The sequence below is a fragment of the Galeopterus variegatus genome, unplaced genomic scaffold (assembly GCF_000696425.1).
Source record: "Galeopterus variegatus unplaced genomic scaffold, G_variegatus-3.0.2 Scaffold734, whole genome shotgun sequence".
Taxonomy (NCBI): domain Eukaryota; kingdom Metazoa; phylum Chordata; class Mammalia; order Dermoptera; family Cynocephalidae; genus Galeopterus; species Galeopterus variegatus.
In genome coordinates, this window is record NW_007726845.1 from 463,573 (window position 1) to 481,190 (window position 17,618).

The following is a 17,618-nucleotide window of genomic DNA, read 5'->3' on the forward strand; positions in this document are numbered from 1 at the left end:
TAATATGGTTAATAGCACACATGTTCTCACTCATTGGTAGGAGCTAAAAAATAAACAAATTAATTCACCCAAATACACACAAAAAAACCCCGGGGGGATGGGGAAGAAGATACAACAACTATACCATTTTGAAGTTGTTACAACAAGCAAATGGAAAGGACATTCTTGGGGGGGAGGGGAGAGAGGGAGGAGGGAAGGAGGTGTCGGTGATGGGCCATAATAATCATATACATTGTATATTGACAAAATAAAAATTTAATGAAAAAATAAATAAATAAATAAATAAATCTGGAACTAGAAAAAAAAAAAAGAAAGAAACCCACATTAGCAGTCCCACCAGGTTTTCATTCCTGGCTGGCATGCACCTCTAGACACTGGGCATGAGTGTAATGAGAACCTCTGCTTCTCAGAACATCTGAAGTACAGCAGGAATGGAGAAAGAAGGTGGCAGGGGGTGAATCATAATATTGCTGCAAGTAACTTCCCTACCAAGGCATGGCTCCTCCTGGGAACAGCAACCAAAAAGATTTAACAGAGCTGCTGCAACTGCCTTTATGACACATTTCAGCCGGATTATATTTCCTGGGTTTAGGAAGCCTTTGTATTTTGTGAACTAACTGAACCCATCCAGGAACTTTTCCTATTTAACAGATGAGGAAAATGAAGTAAAAGAGACTTAAAGTTGGAGTGGGGGGGAAGAGGAGAGAGAAAGAGAGAGATCATGTAGGTGTCAGAGGAGTGCCAATCCCCCTCCTGAAGGCTCTTCGGTCTCCTTATTGTAATTGCATTTCACTTACCATGTGTTACCACCATGACCCTCAACCCGTGCTTCCAGGACCAGCAGCACCTGGGAGCTTATTAGTAATGCAAATTCCCAGTCCCCATTTGATCCACTGAGTCAGAAACGCTGGCAGAGGGTAGGTGGAAGGGGCACAAACAATGTTTAACTAGCCCTCTAGTTGACTGACGCACACTCGAGTTTGGGAACTCAAAGAACTAGGGGATAAAATGAGGCTTCAATTCTCCACATAAAGAAAATGTTCAGTGTGTCAGCGTCCCCCTCCAGCCTTTCCACCACATAGAGGGGTTTAAGTCAATTGGGAGGGGACGACAGAGTGGCAGAGACATTGATGAAAATTGGGAGGTCTCTCCTGAGACATCACAGGTGGCTCTTGGACTCTGCCTGGAGACCAATGTAGAATACTTGGGCAGGAAGAGTTCAGAAGTGATAGGTGACATGTCATTTCTGCCATGGGCATTCAAGGGGTGAGAAGTAAATTGGCTTCTGAGAATCATCCGGCCCATCAGCAAGTCTTACAAATTCTACCTCCTGCAAATTTCTTGAGTCCAGCTGTTTCTCTCTTTCTCCACTCTTCCTATGCAGGGTCCAACCTCTGTCACCTCCAATCTGGACTACTGCAATGCCTTCTAGCTCTTCTTCCTGCTCTCTCTACTGTCCCTTCTCCACACAGCAACCCAGATGACCTTCCTCAGACTCATGAACCTTCTAACAGTTTTCCACTCTTCTTAGGAAATGCAGCCCATGAGGTCTGCATGATTGGGCCTCAGCCTAACTCTCCAGCCTCATTGTGGGCCACCCCCAGACCGTTGCTCTCTACATACCAGCACACTGGCCTTATTTCAGTTCCTAAATGCACAAAGTACCTTCCAGCATCAAGCTCTCTGTATATGACGTTCCCTTTACCAGGAACGCTCTCCCTTTCTCCCATTTCCAGCTCTCAGCCTATCACTGCCTCCGGGAATTCCTCCTAGACCCTGGCTAAGTTCAGAATCTCTGTTTTCACTTTTATAACACATTGATTTTCCTTTATGGTACTTTTTACACTTGTAATGTAATAATTACAACACATTAAACAATATGTGTTAGGAGGGCAGAGATCTTTCTCTCTGTCGTATCTCCAATTTCTGGTATCAACTGAGTGCTCAATAAATATCTGTTGAAAAAACTGATTAAAAAAAAAGTTCTCTCATTCATTGAAAAACAAAGCCCTAGTAATTTAGTCAAAGATAGCCTCAACTAATGATGTTTAACCGGGCAGCAGTATATGAAGCTTCCTTATAAGTTTGAGTCATCACATACTTAATTGCAATCTATATTTCTGTTCATGTATTTAGTTAACAAACATGTTTATTTAATAAACATTCATGTATTTGCTTAACAAATAGGTTCCTGCTATGTGTCAGTATTATTCTGAGAATATATAGTAAACAAGCCAGATAAAATGATTTATCTCATGGATCTTACATGCTGGTGGGGGAGACAAACAAAAGACAATAGATTTTCAATAATCTAATAGACAGCTTAATTGTCTATTTAACAGTAGCTATTTCTAGCTATATTATTTCAGATAGTGTGACAAAGCTATAGAAAATACTAAAATATGGTATGGGGATAAAAGTGATGTGGGGGTAGGGGAGGGCTCACTTAAGAAACAATCTTCATCACAGATTTTCTATTTCATTTGCACGTGTTCACCTCCTCATTGAAATTGTAAGCAATTTGGAGAATAGTAATCATGTTAGATTCTTCCTTTTCCCCCTCAGCACCTGCCAACACACAACACCTACCGACACAGAGCACCCATTAGATTCTCAGCACACACCTGGCAAATGAACAAGTAGATAAAAAGTTAGAGAGGTGGGTATATGGTTGGTAGGATAAACGCAAAGATGGATGGATGGAGACAATGAACTTCACTACAGTTAGCCTCTTAAGGGCAGGTGCTATAATTGACTCATTTCTCTGCCCAGAACCTCCCAAAGGGCCCAGCCATAGTAGGTGCCACATTTGCTGAAGAGACACGCTGCTCAGCTGCATTTCAGCAGGCAGTGCTGGCCCTGACGAGGGCCAAGGTTTGTCAGAGTGGGACAAGGTTCGTTCCCAGTTCACCAAAATCTCCAGAGGGTAGTTAGCAGGGTTACTCTTTGGGAGCATTTGCATCACAAGAAAAGAGCTCTGGCATAGATTATTAGTCAGTGGCTACTGGATAACTATTCACCAAGCCACACTAAGGAGGGATTCTCAGCCTTTGGCTAGGAGAGGCACAAGGACTGTAGAAATGGGGACTGGCAGGAATCTTGCTCTGTGCCTTGAAGAGATCCCCAGCTCCATGCCAGAGGAAGCCTCAGGGCTACAAGTATTACAACCCATCTTCAGACAGTGAGAGTTAGGCTGGAGGTCTAGAAATTGGGACAAAGCAATATAAGGATGAGGATGGGAATTCAGAGATGAGAACCAGTAAAGCAGATATAGTCAGATTAATAAAATAGGCAGTTTCTCAGTGAATCAGTATTCCCAGGAGCCTCAGAGAAAGGGCAAAGGAAAATGGACAAGTTGATCTTGGACGGTGTTTCTCATCCTAGTGGGTCTTTGGAACCAGGATAAGTCCAGAGCAACCAACGTGGCACTTCTCAGCAGTACCAATGTGGTTTTCCTATTGAATATGCCTATTTTGGGGTAAACTTCTTCAGTGCAAGGGATCCCAGCCAATAGTGAAGACTTAGAACTGCCAAGTTGGCCCAAGTTCTAAATGTCAGGTCCCCTTGCTTTCCCCCAAGCCCACATTTTTGTTCATCAAATCCCATCAATCTGTCTTCACATTATGAAATGTAAAGAAGTGTGAAAATTGGGGACTAGCAAGAGAAGCAAGAGACCCTGCAGCAAAGTATCTCCTGATTTTGCCTGCTGAGTTGTCTTGGTGGTTTCCTGATGCTTCCGCTACCCACCGATCTCCCGGACAGAGAAGCCAGTTCACTTTCCCAGTTCCCCAGAGTGGAAAACTACCAGCACCCGCAGCAGCAAGCCCAGCCGGGAGCTCAATCCATCCCAAGCTCCAGTATGGCCTGGCAGGCAGGCTGAGGAGAAGCAGCTGCCATCAGGCCCCAGCTTCCCAAGAATTATTTTTCATATGATCCTGCCAAGGTTGAGGACCTGAAAGGGCTGCTTGTTCCATGACCACAGGCTCCCGTCAATGAGTGTCCTGTGTGCAGCTTCCAGGAAAACACACACAGCACACGTGAGGCCTGAGGCACAGAGATCTGACACCTGGGCCTCTCCGGGTGCAGAGGAGACAAGACTGACCAGGGAGATTATTGGGGTCAACTGCGGGGCCCAAGCCAGTCTACAGTTTAAAGGAACATCCACAATCATAAAACTTTAGGGCCAGGAAGGGACATTAAGAAACCAATCTGGCCAATGGCTCCATGTTAAATATCAGAACCTCTGAGGACCAGAAAGGTGAACTGACTCACTCAAAAACATACAAATGACTAGTGGATCCAGGACTGAAATTCAGATCTCCTGATCCCTGGTTCTTCCTTCTTCAGCCCCAGGCTGCTGTGATCTAGTTCTTCCATTTCCAGAAAAGACAAAATAGTCAAATTAAAGAAGCTATCATCTGGGCCTCTGTTCCCCACAAGCTCCACTAGCAGGCTATTTAGACCAGGTCACTGTGCAGGTAAACACTTACACAATGGGATCTCGCAGGGGGCCAAAAGATTATTTGGGTTTCTTTCTTTAGCCTACAGGGCTATTCTTTAGGCACAATGGGGCTATTTTGCCAAGACCTCTTTTGCCCAAGTTGAAGTTAGAAATAGCCTTTTAGGATTGCAGTTTTCCTGGAAGCCCAAAATACTTTCCAGAAACAATTATTGCAGAGCTCCAGGAGAAAAGTCCCCAAGCTATAGTGGGTTTCAGAGTACTGAGGTATAAATCAGACAATATGTTCTTCTTCCTAAAGTCAGTGAAGCCTTTACAATAAAATGGTATGCCCTTTCCCCCAACAAGGAGGTAAGTCAAAGAGACAGTTGGGTAGCGTAAAGGTCAAGATTTAAGAAGAAAACTAGGGCATGGTTTGAAATCATGATAGGTCTATGTTTAAAATTTAATTCTGCCACTTCCAAATTGTGGGACATCAAGACTAACTAGTAACCTTCTGTGAATTTCAGTGTCCTCATCTTTTTTAATCCTGCCAACCAGGGCTGCTGTTGAGATTTAATACAATGCATACAAAGCACTTAGCACATTTTGTAGAAGGCAGTAGTAATAATTGATATCTAGGAGGATGGAGAGAGGAAATTATTTGTTTCAATTACATCCACTCTTTCTTAAGCAATTCAGAGGTTTTAGGAAGGTTACTTAAGCTTTCAGCTTCTCAATTTAATGGTAATAATGCTACTTGTTTATAGGAATGCTGTAAGAAATATATAAGTTAATATATGTCAAGCACTTACAGCAGTAATGTTTAATAAAGGTTATCTATTTTTTTAATTATTTTTACTCTGACTCATTCAATAGAAGATTGGAGTTGGCTTCCAAAGTTGCATAAAATTTTAAAAAATAAAAATAGATAAGTGAAGAAATATGGGTTAAGGGAAGAGAGAATAGGAACAATAAGGTAAGATAAAGCTGAGGTTAATGCTCCATACTCTAGGCTGGTGATGGACTTCAACTTTGGCTCTAAACTTCCTAGCAGTCAATTCAAAAAGTGAAACGTAATCTGTTAATATGAATTATAGTGGCAACAAAGTCAAAGTTAACTTTTTATTTCTGTTTTCAGGTGGGATGGAGTAGCTTGAAGTAATCAGCCACCCCTTCCCCCCAGAGAAACTGAAAGAGCTAGATAAAATTCATAAATCATCTGTTTAAAGGAATCTGATTGCTGCTGAGGCAGTGAAAAGGGAAAGACTAAGACTTCAGAGAAGGGAGACTCACAGAGAAGTGAAAGAAGTGCTGCAGCCACTTTCCACCATTTGCCAATCTGGGGCAGGGGCAAGAAGCTGGCTCTGGGATTGGCACTAGCACAGTGTCACTACAGGACAATCAGCAGAGCTTTTGAAGGAGAATCGGGAACCTTCTATCGTGTGCTATTTTTCTCCCTCAACACATTTGCCAAATGCTGGGGCTGTGCAGAAGGGGAATGTAAAATCCAAAGGGGAAACCTTCTGAGAACAGGAGCTGAGTTTTTCAGTTTGATAAGACAAAGTAGAGAGTTCAGGACCTGTCAGGAGAAGAGAACATACAGGCATTTTTAAGAAGCACTGACTGACCAAGAATTCAAGCTTATACCCTACCAACTACCCAAAATGAAAATACTCTGCTCTACCACATAAGGGCAGATCCAACTGCTTTAACTGTTGGCCAATGTGGGTATTGGATTCACATCCTCTTAAGAAAGCTGAAGATCCAAATACATTCTCCAAGAGAAGACCAGCCCAGCTTCACAGGGAAATGAGCCAAGCCAGTTTCCACCTAGAGGCTGGGTATTTTAGTGGATAAGATAAAGCAAAATGTGCTTAAATTTACCAGAATATGTATAAATTTATTACTCTTGACATCTCAAGGGAGAAATTCAGATCTGGTCTTTTGGGTGTTGTAACCTATATTCAAGATATAAAGTCTAACAATGTACCTTCTACGTACAAGCATTGTTAACTTAAAAGATGATTCGTCCTCATAGGAGAAATTAGGGATTAATTTTATTTATTCAAGAAACACAGCAAGTAATGAAAGATATTATCATGCTATCTTTTTTTTTTTTTTTTGGTGTGGCTATCACTACTGAGCAAGTTCCTCAATTTAAAAAAAATAAATAAATAACAAAAAAAGCTATTCCAAAGTCCTAAATGTTGTTCTAAACTACTAAAAACTAATAAACAAATTAAAATTACAGCTTTCCCAAGGTGGGTTTACACTATCCCCATAGGTGGGCTCCTCCTATGCCAGGATGAATCATTTGTTAAGTTAGCAATGCTTGTAAAGAGAAGCTACACTCCATTGTCAGAACTTTTATCTTTTAATATAGGCTATGGCACCCAAATGATTGAATCTGAATCCCTCCCTTGAAATGCCAAGAGTAAGAGATTTACACGTTTGGGTGGATTTAAGCACATTTTCCTTTACTTATAACCCTCAAAATGCTCTGCCTGTAGACTACAACAGGGAGACCTCAGGCATTTAGAAATAAGCCTAGAGGCCCCCCTCCCCCTCCACCCCCCCAGCCAAGGTTTGCTCTACCTCTGCAAGGGGATGGGCTCTTCCAGCCCCTTGACACCAGAAGGCTGGACCCCTGGTGCTTCACATCAGTAGCTGCAGCTCAGGGGGATCTCAGTTCATCATCCTCCTGATTTTCTCCATCCTCAGCATCCCCAGCATGTAAAAGGATGATATTTCTATGGGCTCCTTCTCAGCTTCCCAACATCTTTGTGAGGTCAAGTCTCATATGCCATTATTTAGATCCTTTTTTTGCAGAAAAATACAGAGAAGCCTGGGAGTTCCTTGACTTCCTTTCTTTCCTCCCTCTCCTTATTTCTCAAACATTTATTGATTACCTATATAGGCCAAGCATTGTAATAGGTGTTGTTCAGACATACGCACACAAGTGATAATCACTGCACCTAATAAGACGAAAGCCAAAGTCACAAAAATCTCCGAAGCAAGAAAAAAACAAAGAGTTGCATATCGTTAAAAACAACTCATCACTTCCCACTTAAGCCCATAAAAAAACCTCACTGATTTGAATGTCTTAACTTTTACTTTACTGTGTGTGTGTGTGTCCAAACCACTGGAAAATTCTGGGAGGCCTATCTTGCCACATCCCTGCTCTTCAGAGACCTGTTGGCTAAGACCAAGACCTAAGTCAACAATCACACTATTCTCCCCAGAAAAAATATACTGTAATGGATATGCTTGGCCTCGGCACAGGCCCCTGCATCCCCGTGGGGTTAGGATGGCCAGAGTTCAGAGCTGTTAGAAGCCCCCGTTCCCCAGAGGCAACTTGAGTCTCTCTTGGAAACCACAAGGGACTATAATATTCTCTAGTGGACTCTTTCTCTTTCCTTCCCCATCACCCTCTTGATAGAAACAATTGTTTTGTGGTATTTGGGTTATTTTACTTTTCTCCTCTTCCAAAAGTAACAAGTCACAACCTTGATATTTGCATGTAACTTTCCAAGGTCAATTTACTTCCCTTCTCTCATTTAGTCACCCACAGTAACCCTGTGAAGTGCAGGGAGCACAGTTTATTGTTTCTATTTTATTTTATTTTATTTTTTTAAATTTTTAATTGTACACGTTTACAGGGTACAATTGTGTTGTTTCATTAGATGCATATACTGTACAATGATTCCCTCTGGGTAGTTAGAATATCCATCACCTAAATATTTATCATTTCTTTGTAGTGATAATGTTCAAGATCCTCTTTTCTAACTATTTTGAAATATACAACATGATATTATTAGCTGTAGTCACCCTAGAACACCAGAACTTATTTTTCCTATCTACCTGTAACTTTATACCCAGTGACCAACCTCTTCCTCTCCTGTCTTTCTCTTACCCTCCCCTGCCTCTGGTAACTACCATTCTAATCTCTGCTTCTATGAGAACCACTTTTTCAGATTCCACATATGACTGAGACCATGTGGTATTTGCCTTTCAGCACTTGGCTTACTTCACTGAACATAATGGTCTGTGGGATCATCCATGTTGCTGCAAATGACAGGATTTCACTCTTTTTTATAGCTGAATAGCATGCCATTGTGTACATATACCACACTTTTTTGTATCCATTCATCTGTTGATGGACATTTAGGTTGATTTCATCTCTTGGTTACTGTGAGCAGTGCTGCCATGAACGTGGGAGTGCCATTGTCTCTTTGATATACTGATTTCATTTCCTTTGGATATATACCCAGTAGTGAGATTTCTGGACTGTTAGGTAGTTCCATTTTTAATTTTCTGTTGTCCCCATTTTATAAGTTAGCAAAGTGAGATACAGAAATTTACCTAAAATCACAAAGCTAGATATCGACAGAGCTGGAACTAGACTCTGGCTCTTTTGATTTCCGTTGCTATGGTCTATTCACCATGTCATGTTGTCATAACACTCTGCTGTCAGCACAGTCTCCACACGGTCATAGTGTGACCCCAAGGGTCAAGAACCCCCAAGGGGGGTGACAATCTAGACAAAGGGCCCAGGGAGGCTTAAGAGGGTACTTCAAAATGTTTATGGAAAAATAGAATTAAAAGATAATATCTTTCCGTGAGCTTTTTGAAGTACCCTCATATTGCCTGTCTAATTTTTAGAATATCCTGGTCCCAGGATTTGTTGAAATATGACAACAAAAGGAACCTGTATCCTGGGCCTAAGGAGGACATGGCATAGCATTTTGTAAACACTGGGTGAACACAGGCTTTTGATCATAAAGCATTTGTCACATACTGAGGATACCAAAATTATGTAGTTCTTGTTTTTGGTGCCACCCTAACCCCACCTTTGGTCTCATGACTCCTCAATGACAATCATCCCCATCTTCCTGTTTTTCTATTTGTGCCTCTCTGCCTTTTCTTAAGCTCAAATGCTTTTCCTTTCCCTTTTCACCTGGCCTGGAAAATTCCTTCAGCTCTAGCTTGATCTTACACCTTCAGTATCTCAACCAGCTTGATGCTGGAGATTGACTGGGTAACATGAAAACATAAATAAGTAAACATACAAAATAAAAATAATATTTATGTCGTTTTACATCCTTATCCTATTTTATATCTATACCAATCTATGTATATTACACACTTTTATCTCTATATTCCATACCTTGATGCTGTGGTTTTCAAGCCCCTAGAGTTCTTGTCAGCTTTTAGATAAGCAAATATGGGAAGCAACAGTGATGCATGGTCCTAGTGGCTCCGGTGTTGGGTCTCCATGGTAACCAGGGACCTGGCTTCTTGCCTGGTCCTGCCTACATGGTCAGTTCCCATGCAGATTCTTGGCCTTTCCACATGGGTGCCCTGAGCAAACCTGGACTCTGCAGGTGGTGGTGAAAACTAAGAGGTCCAAGAAAGGGACTCTGTGTGGTGCTGTTCCTGCAGTTCCATGATTGTGCTCCTGGCACTGAAGCTTAGCTTAAGTCTCCATGGGCTTCTACCTCTACTGACCACAAGAAAGTGGAGTTCTATCCTTTCCTGTGCATTATTTCCAACTCATCTGACCACCTTTTACAAGCTAGGGATCTGGGCCTCAGAAAGCAAAACAACAGGGTCAAAGCAAAACATCTGAGTATGGACAGGGTACTCTGCTGGCTACTTTGGATGTGAAGCTGTGTGTTTGCAATAGGTGAGTCTGGAACCCTCTCATCCTAAGATGTAAGACCTGAGAAGTGTGAAAATTCTTTCCTTGAACAAAAGAAAATTTTTTAAACATATAGTCTAAATAATTAAGTTAAAATACAGAAGATAGTATAGAATAATGGAAAGACTAATGAAGTCTGCTGTCATCATGGCACAATACACAAAATTATGAAAAAAGACAAAAGATTCAGCATTTATTAATCACATTCCTTGTGCTTCATGCTATGCTAGATACTTTATGTATATTCTCTGAATCTTCATAACAGCCCTTAAGGTCGTGATCAGTTACAGATGAGAAGACGGAGGTTCGGAGAAGCTGAAAATTTGGCCAAGCTCGCCCAGCTAATAGGTGGCAGAGGCTGGATCCAAAGCTAGATCTGGTATTAGTCTTTCCAAACACATTTCCTCCCGTCACTTTATCTCCTTGAGCCTCAGTTTCCTCATTTGTAGAAGGTTGGATTAAATCAGTCATTCTGCACCTTTGCTGGAACTGGTCACAATGTCTTTTGAGTAACCAATAATTAAGACTTTCTCCTTGGAAAATGCACTTTTGCCACCACATATTAAGTTTGGGGTACAATTTCAGGGGGTTCACAGGTCCCTGTTGCCCACTCAAGCTGGTGCATGAATCTGAGGTTCCTCTGCCTTGACATTCTGTGAGTCTCACACTCCACAGGTGGCTGTCGAACACAAACGTCAAGAGACTGCTTACTGGAGCTGGATCAAATCCCAGTTCTGCCACTTGGCTTTGTCTGTAACCTTGAGAGAGTTTCCTAATGTTTGTGGGCCTCAACTTCTCTTCTGTAAAACTGGAATAATACTACCACCTATTCGTAAGATTACTGTGAAGATTAAATTTGTTGACACCACTTAAAATGTTACCTGGAATATATTAAGTGCTCGCTTTGCATTAGTTTGTACTTTTCTTTGAGTTTTGCATTTTCTCTTTCCCTATTTGGCACAACCAAGGGGGCCCAAGAGGCAGATGAGTCTCTGTTGTCCCTAGAGAAAGATCCTTTTACTGGCAGGAAGGATACCAGAGGCCACCCTCAGGCTAGGCTTGACAAACAAACACACAAGCAAGAAAGAGCCAATCTGGGCAGCATCTAGCATTGCTCACTTAGGAGAAATTCAACCAGGGAGGTCTTTTCCCAGCTTTTTATCTCCCTCACAGGGCCCTGCTCAGGCCTTCTAACACACACACACACACACACGCACGCACACATACACACATGCACGCACGCACGCACACACGCACAGCATTAGTACCTTGGGCCTGGTTTCAGAAACCTGAAACCTGATCCATGGCACAGCATTCTCATTAATGGATGAGGCCACATAAACCCTCTTAGTACATCTCTGGGGACATGAATGATGACAACCCAGGGAAACAAAAATGATTTTCCAGTTTGGAAATGTGTGTAGGTGAAGTGACATGAATTAGCCTTGGAGGAAGACAAGGGGGTGGGGATAAAGGGACACCTTGGTACAAAAGAGAACCAAAGCATCCCTTGTGCTTCAGTTTCTTTATGAGGGTGACTTGGTCCTGAAAGGCTCCTAGCTTCAGCCTTCCTTGTTGAGTGTCATAACTACAGTAAGTTTCCAGGTGTGAGCTTTATAGGATCCTGTTAGTTTTACTCTATTCCTTGGCCTCAGGCTGTCCTCAAACCTAAATTACCTCTCACCTCCATAAACGTACATTGGAGTTTGCAGAAAGGAAACCATGAGGCTGCACAGCTATCCACGATTTTTAAAGAAAAGTCATTTCCTCATATTTCTCCCTGAGGGGCCAGGCAGTATGACGGAATGAACCTAGGGCTGGGAAACTGGTAGCCCAGGGATCCCGTCCCTTCTTGACCATTAGCTAGATGTATGGTCATGGGCAAATCACTCACCAGCTTTGACTCTCAGGTCGCTCATCAATAAAATGAGAAAAAGAGTCTTAGATATCTCTAAGGTCTATTCCAACTTAAATAGTCTAGGATTCTACTTGCCTAAACCCTAAGAACTTATTGGAGTGTAGAATTGATGCTGGAAAGAATGAAAACCACAATGGCGAACCTAAAACAAACTTGGGGCCAGGAGGAAAATAACTCCTACTCTCTGAATCCCAAACCCCAAATGTCTTTGCCAATCTTTCCAATGAGGAAACATTCTGGTTACCAGAGGAGGACCCCCACCCCAAGGCTCTGAACTGGTGGAATGATGCCTGCTTCCTATGATTGGAAAGTGTGGTATGAAAATGGGAAGTGCCAGCACTGCCCTGCCCTGGCGCTGTGCCATGGATCTTAAATGCCTGGTTTCTTGTTGGGGAGAAGGTGTGTTTCTCCCTTTCCCAAGCTCAGGCAATTGTCACAGGCCAAGTCAGGAGACTGAGGTCAACTGCCCCTGTGCTCTTTACCCACAGCAGTTTTATAGTTGACTGGGCGGGTAGACCCCTAGGCTAGGTTTTCAGGACAATCAGGTTATTTCTACTCTTCCTCCTACCTGGAAAAGCATAAGGTTCTGGCCCCCACTGGCCATTAAAACAGTGGTTTTATGCCCCTTGGATAAACCTGACCCTGGTGTCTGGTCAAACAACTACTACAGCTTGGTATTCTTACACCTGATTGTGCAGTCTAAAGACTTCCCTTTCCCATGGAGATACCATTAGCTCTCCTGTCAAGTCCAGCAGCCCCAGCCCAAGTTTGAAGTTTGAAGGCAAACTTAACCCAAAGACCCTACAGGGAGATGAGTTCCCTGCATAGCCCCCCTGTGTCTCTTGCTCATCACCCTCCACTAGGCAGCACCACATGTACCTCTCCCTCTTCCCAGCCATAGCATATTTCTTCTTCCTGAAATGCCTTTTCATGGCCTCATGAAGCTATAGAGCTATGGAGCTATGGAGTTCCTGCAGGTTAGGCTGGAACAGGGCTTCTGCACTGAGCCTGTCTCTAGGGGGAGATTTAGAGTTTAAATTTTAGAATATGTATATATATATATATATATATATACACACACACACACACACACACACAAACACACACATATGTATATTCTTTATAAGGGAAACTACTCAATCCCAAGGAAAAACCTCTAGGTAATTGGGAACTATTGAAAGGTTTTGATCAACAAGGTGGCCTCACCCTGCAGGTTAGGCTGGAACAGGGCTTCTGCACTGAGCCTGTCTCTAGGGGGAGATTTAGAGTTTAAATTTTAGAATATGTATATATATATATATATATATATCAGACATCTCTTATGTGCTTAGCCCCAAAGGCAAGATTCTCCTGAAATTCAGTCTAGATCCCTGAGCCTGGGAAGTGGCAAAGATTTTGGGACAAGTGATCTTTCTTACAAAGAACAGCCATGCAAGTTCAAGGGCTATGCTTCCAAGCTCGAAGCCAACCAAATCTTCCAGTATGGACAGTAAAGCTCCCACACTATAAAATCGTAACAATTTTGTGACAGAAAGGGTCTCATTGATTATCTAATACAAATTCATCTTACTACAGGTTAAAAGATTAGGGAAGTACAAAGAGACCTACAGTAATTTGCTCAATGTCTCACAACAAATGTATAACCTAGCCAGGATTGTAACTACAGTTGTTACTCAAGATACATAAGCTAAATATCTTTTTCTAAATGAACTTTGAACATTCATCAGAATATTATAATAGTATCCAAACCATTGTTGATTTGATTCATAGAAATGATTTTCAGAAATTGTCAGTATAATAGATGTGGATGTCACTAGCTAAATGACACTCTCGAGCCATGATTTTGACATGAAAAACTGTCTCAGATTCTTCCAATGACTTCCCATTGAATTGACAATCATTAGGTTCCAGTTCCTGGTGTACTGTTGCACCTGGAAGATAGCTAAGCACACTGCCCACAATTCAGAACCGTGTATACACACTTGCATGTCAACATTTTCCATGTAGACCAGAATAGCCTACACTACAGTCTCCACCGGCAATGCCATCTTCAACACTGCCATTACTGGAAATGCCACTACCACCACTTGCTTCACCAGCCAAAGCTCAGATGCTTTAGAGCAGTGAGTCAACAGTTCCACTGCCTTTATGGCTTGGCCAACTATCTATGTCACATTACCACTACTCTGCAGTCACCATGGGATGACATTTGTAGGAGACTTGTAGTCTCAAATAGTAAAGAAATCCTTTAAATATCAACAAGATTATACATCCTCTTTTGGTGTCTGCTGATTTTTCAAGATTGATGTTCTTAAATATTTAATATTTCTATTATCAACTAAGTCATGCTAATACTGAAGCCTAATTAACCAACAGCACTGTGAAATCTTTAACAATGATCTTAAACTAATGAGTTTGTTTTATATCATTAAATGAATTTAATGCTTAGCCCAGTTACTATTTGCCGGCCAATATTTTATATTTGATAATCAATTGAAATATAATTGGCTATATATCAGATTTGCTTATAACCCAGTTCTCCCCTGACTTATGTTCCATATGTCATACCATGTAGCCAACCTGTGGGAAAAATCTAACTGGCCAAGAATTTTCTTAGTCTTTTAATACTTCAGTCACCTTTCAGTACTTTCAGTTACCTTCAGTCTTTCAGAAGACACCAGTAAGGGCTCCTGAAGAGTCGTCCTTAAGTCAGCATACACTTATTATATACCTACTCTATGTTCAGCAGTGTGCATATCATAAGATTTTATGAGTCCCAGGCTTTGCTACTAGACCTTTTATCACCAATAATGAATGAAAGTTTCTCATCTGCCTCAAATTCTATCTCTGGTTTAACTTGTTAAAACAGAAAGAAATGGCAGAGAAGAATCAGTCCCTCAGTATGCTCCATGTTCCTATAAAGATCTTGGCAAATCAAGACCTCTATTTCCTTTTCCCTGGTGGAAAGAGCCAAAATAAATACCTGACACCAGAAATAGGAAAAAAATTAAAGATGACTATTTGCTGTCTTCAAACAGCCCATTTCCTGCTCCAGGGCTACAACACGTACTCTAACACAGACGGCCATCTTGCTTGGTTTAGTCATTTAAATATCCTCAAGGCATATCAGTCTCCATGAGTGTGCCTAGCACCACGACATCCTACCATTTTATGCACTCACACCACTCTTCCTGGAGCTCAGAACAGGGAGAATGTAGTAGGAGGTAACCAAACCTCAACAAATAGGTGAGAGAAATACAGAGCAGAAAAATGAAAGAATAGTGTTCAAGTTCAGATCCGAGATGCACCAGCTGAGCGTATTACAAGAAAGTAACAAGGCACTGGATTTATTCAACAAATAATTCTTAAATTTTAAGGCATTTGATCATATTTCCTACTGAGGGTATAAAGAATAGACCATAGACATCGAAGGGAGGAGAGCAAGCATTTTTACAAATGTATCCCTACACTATGAAGAGGACAAAATAAAAGCACCCTCAAGTATCCAAATACAACCCAGAGCAACCAGAACTCATATATGCTGCTATAAGATGGTAAACTGGCAAAATCAATTTGGAAAACTTTTTGGCATTATGCAGTAGTAGATCATATACTACATACAACCCAGAAATTCCACTTCCAGGTATACACTGAAGAGAACTGAGTATATACATATATCTTTACCAAAAGTTCTATGCTAGAATAATTACAGGAGCTTTATTAATCATGAGCCCAAACTGGAAACTATCCACATTCGCATTCACAGTAAACTAGCTAAATAAAATATTCAGACAAAGTAACATTATGTAACAATGAGAATGAATGGTCAACAACTGCGTGCGACAATAAGATGAATATCATAAACAAAATGCTGAGTGAAAGAAGCCAGACACGAAGAGTACTTATGCATCATATGATTTCATTTATATAAAGTACAGACACAGGCAAAACTAATCTATGATGTTAGAAAGCAGGATAACGATTACCTTAGGGTGGGGTTGGAGAGAAGGGACTGGAAAGGGGCAGGAAGAGGGCTTCTGAAGAGCTGGTAAAGTTCTCTTTCTTAATCTGAGTACTGTTTAGATGGATGTGTTCAGTTTGTAAAATTCACCAAATTGAACACTTAATCTGTATATACTTTTCTAAGTTTATATTTATGGCAGAATTTTTAAAGTGACTCCAATTCTTTACTGGTTCCTGTATCTGGACTTTCACTATATAATTTTGTTGGTTCTGTTTCACTCTGACTCTGGGCTTGGCCATGTGACTCACTTTGGCCAATGAGATCAACATGATTCAAGCAGTGGCTTGAAAAATGCTCACACATTTCTGCCTCTGCTCTTGTTTCTGTGCAATTGCCATGAAAGCCTACCCAGGCTAGTGTGCTGGAGGATGAAACAGAGTGCAGCCAAGTTGCCCGCCATCAGAGCCAAAGCCTAGATGAGCCAACAGCCAGCTTACTCCCAGATATGCAAGTGAACCAAGACAGACCAGAGAATAGTCCAAACAATCCCAGCCTAAACCACCAACCTACAAACTCATGAGCAAAATAAATGATTGTTTTAAAGCACTGAGCTATGGATAGGTTGTTAAGCAGCATTATAATGTAATTGCCAAGTGATACAATCATATACTTCAATTTGATACAATCATATACTTCAATTTAAAGTTGGAAAATACACGAATACAAAAAAAAATTTTTTTGGCTTAAAAACTTCTTCTAACATTTCTGTTTTGAGAATTGTCACACTCTATAGGAAAGAGAACCAGCCTGAGATCCCACAGGACCAGAGTCCACAAAACATAACAGCACATCCAAGTAAAATCCAGGCCTATGCCAGCCAGAAACAACTGGTAAACCAATCTGCAGAAGTTCTCCAAGGTATCTAAAAATTCTCCCCTGTTTTTTCTAGAAGATTCAGAAGCAAATGTTTGCTTCTTTCACCTCTCTTTAAAAAAAAAAAAAAGAAAGAAAGAAAGCTTTTGAACCATACTGTCAGGACTTTTCCCAAAATAAACACCCATGTGTTTGAACTGTCACCTGGTATTCTAGCACGTAGCTGAGTAATGGCTGTGTTACCTGGGTTAACCTGAGCTTTTGCAGAACTCAAGAGAGGCAGCAGCAGGAACAGCACCAAGGGCATTCCGGGAATCAGGATCATCTCAGAAGATGGTGTTGGAACTGGAGCCTGCAGCCCACCAATAATGCAAGAAAACAGAAAGAGAAGGAGAGGAAATGAGTGAGAAAGATACCACCAACATGAATGAATACAATTTTCACAGTTAATTTTGTGTTCTTGCAGTGTTTATTTCTAGATTTAGCACTTTGAGTCATAGATTTTAGGAGCTGAGTGGTATATCCAATAATCACCTAATATAAAAATTTTCAAACTCTATTAGATCTTACATTTATGGAATTAAAATTAGCAAAATTAGTCAAGTGACAAAGTTTTACTAGAATAAGTAATTACACAAATGGTGAATTGTGGCAAAGTAAAACATACTTATGATGTCAACTGATGTTTTCATAATTTTAACATTGATTCCAGTATAAACTA

At 41.2% G+C, this 17,618-nt stretch overlaps 1 protein-coding gene across 1 annotated transcript in view; it reads right to left on the reverse strand.

Moving 5' to 3' along the window:
• DDR2 (discoidin domain receptor tyrosine kinase 2) overlaps nt 1-17,243 on the reverse strand; it is a 54,041-nt gene extending 36,798 nt beyond the window's left edge. The window contains exon 1 of the mRNA XM_008571928.1: nt 17,141-17,243. Coding sequence (XP_008570150.1) covers nt 17,141-17,222 — 82 coding nt within the window. The 5' untranslated portion in view covers nt 17,223-17,243. The remainder of the gene's footprint in view (nt 1-17,140) is intronic.
• Nucleotides 17,244-17,618: the final 375 nt, after the last annotated feature.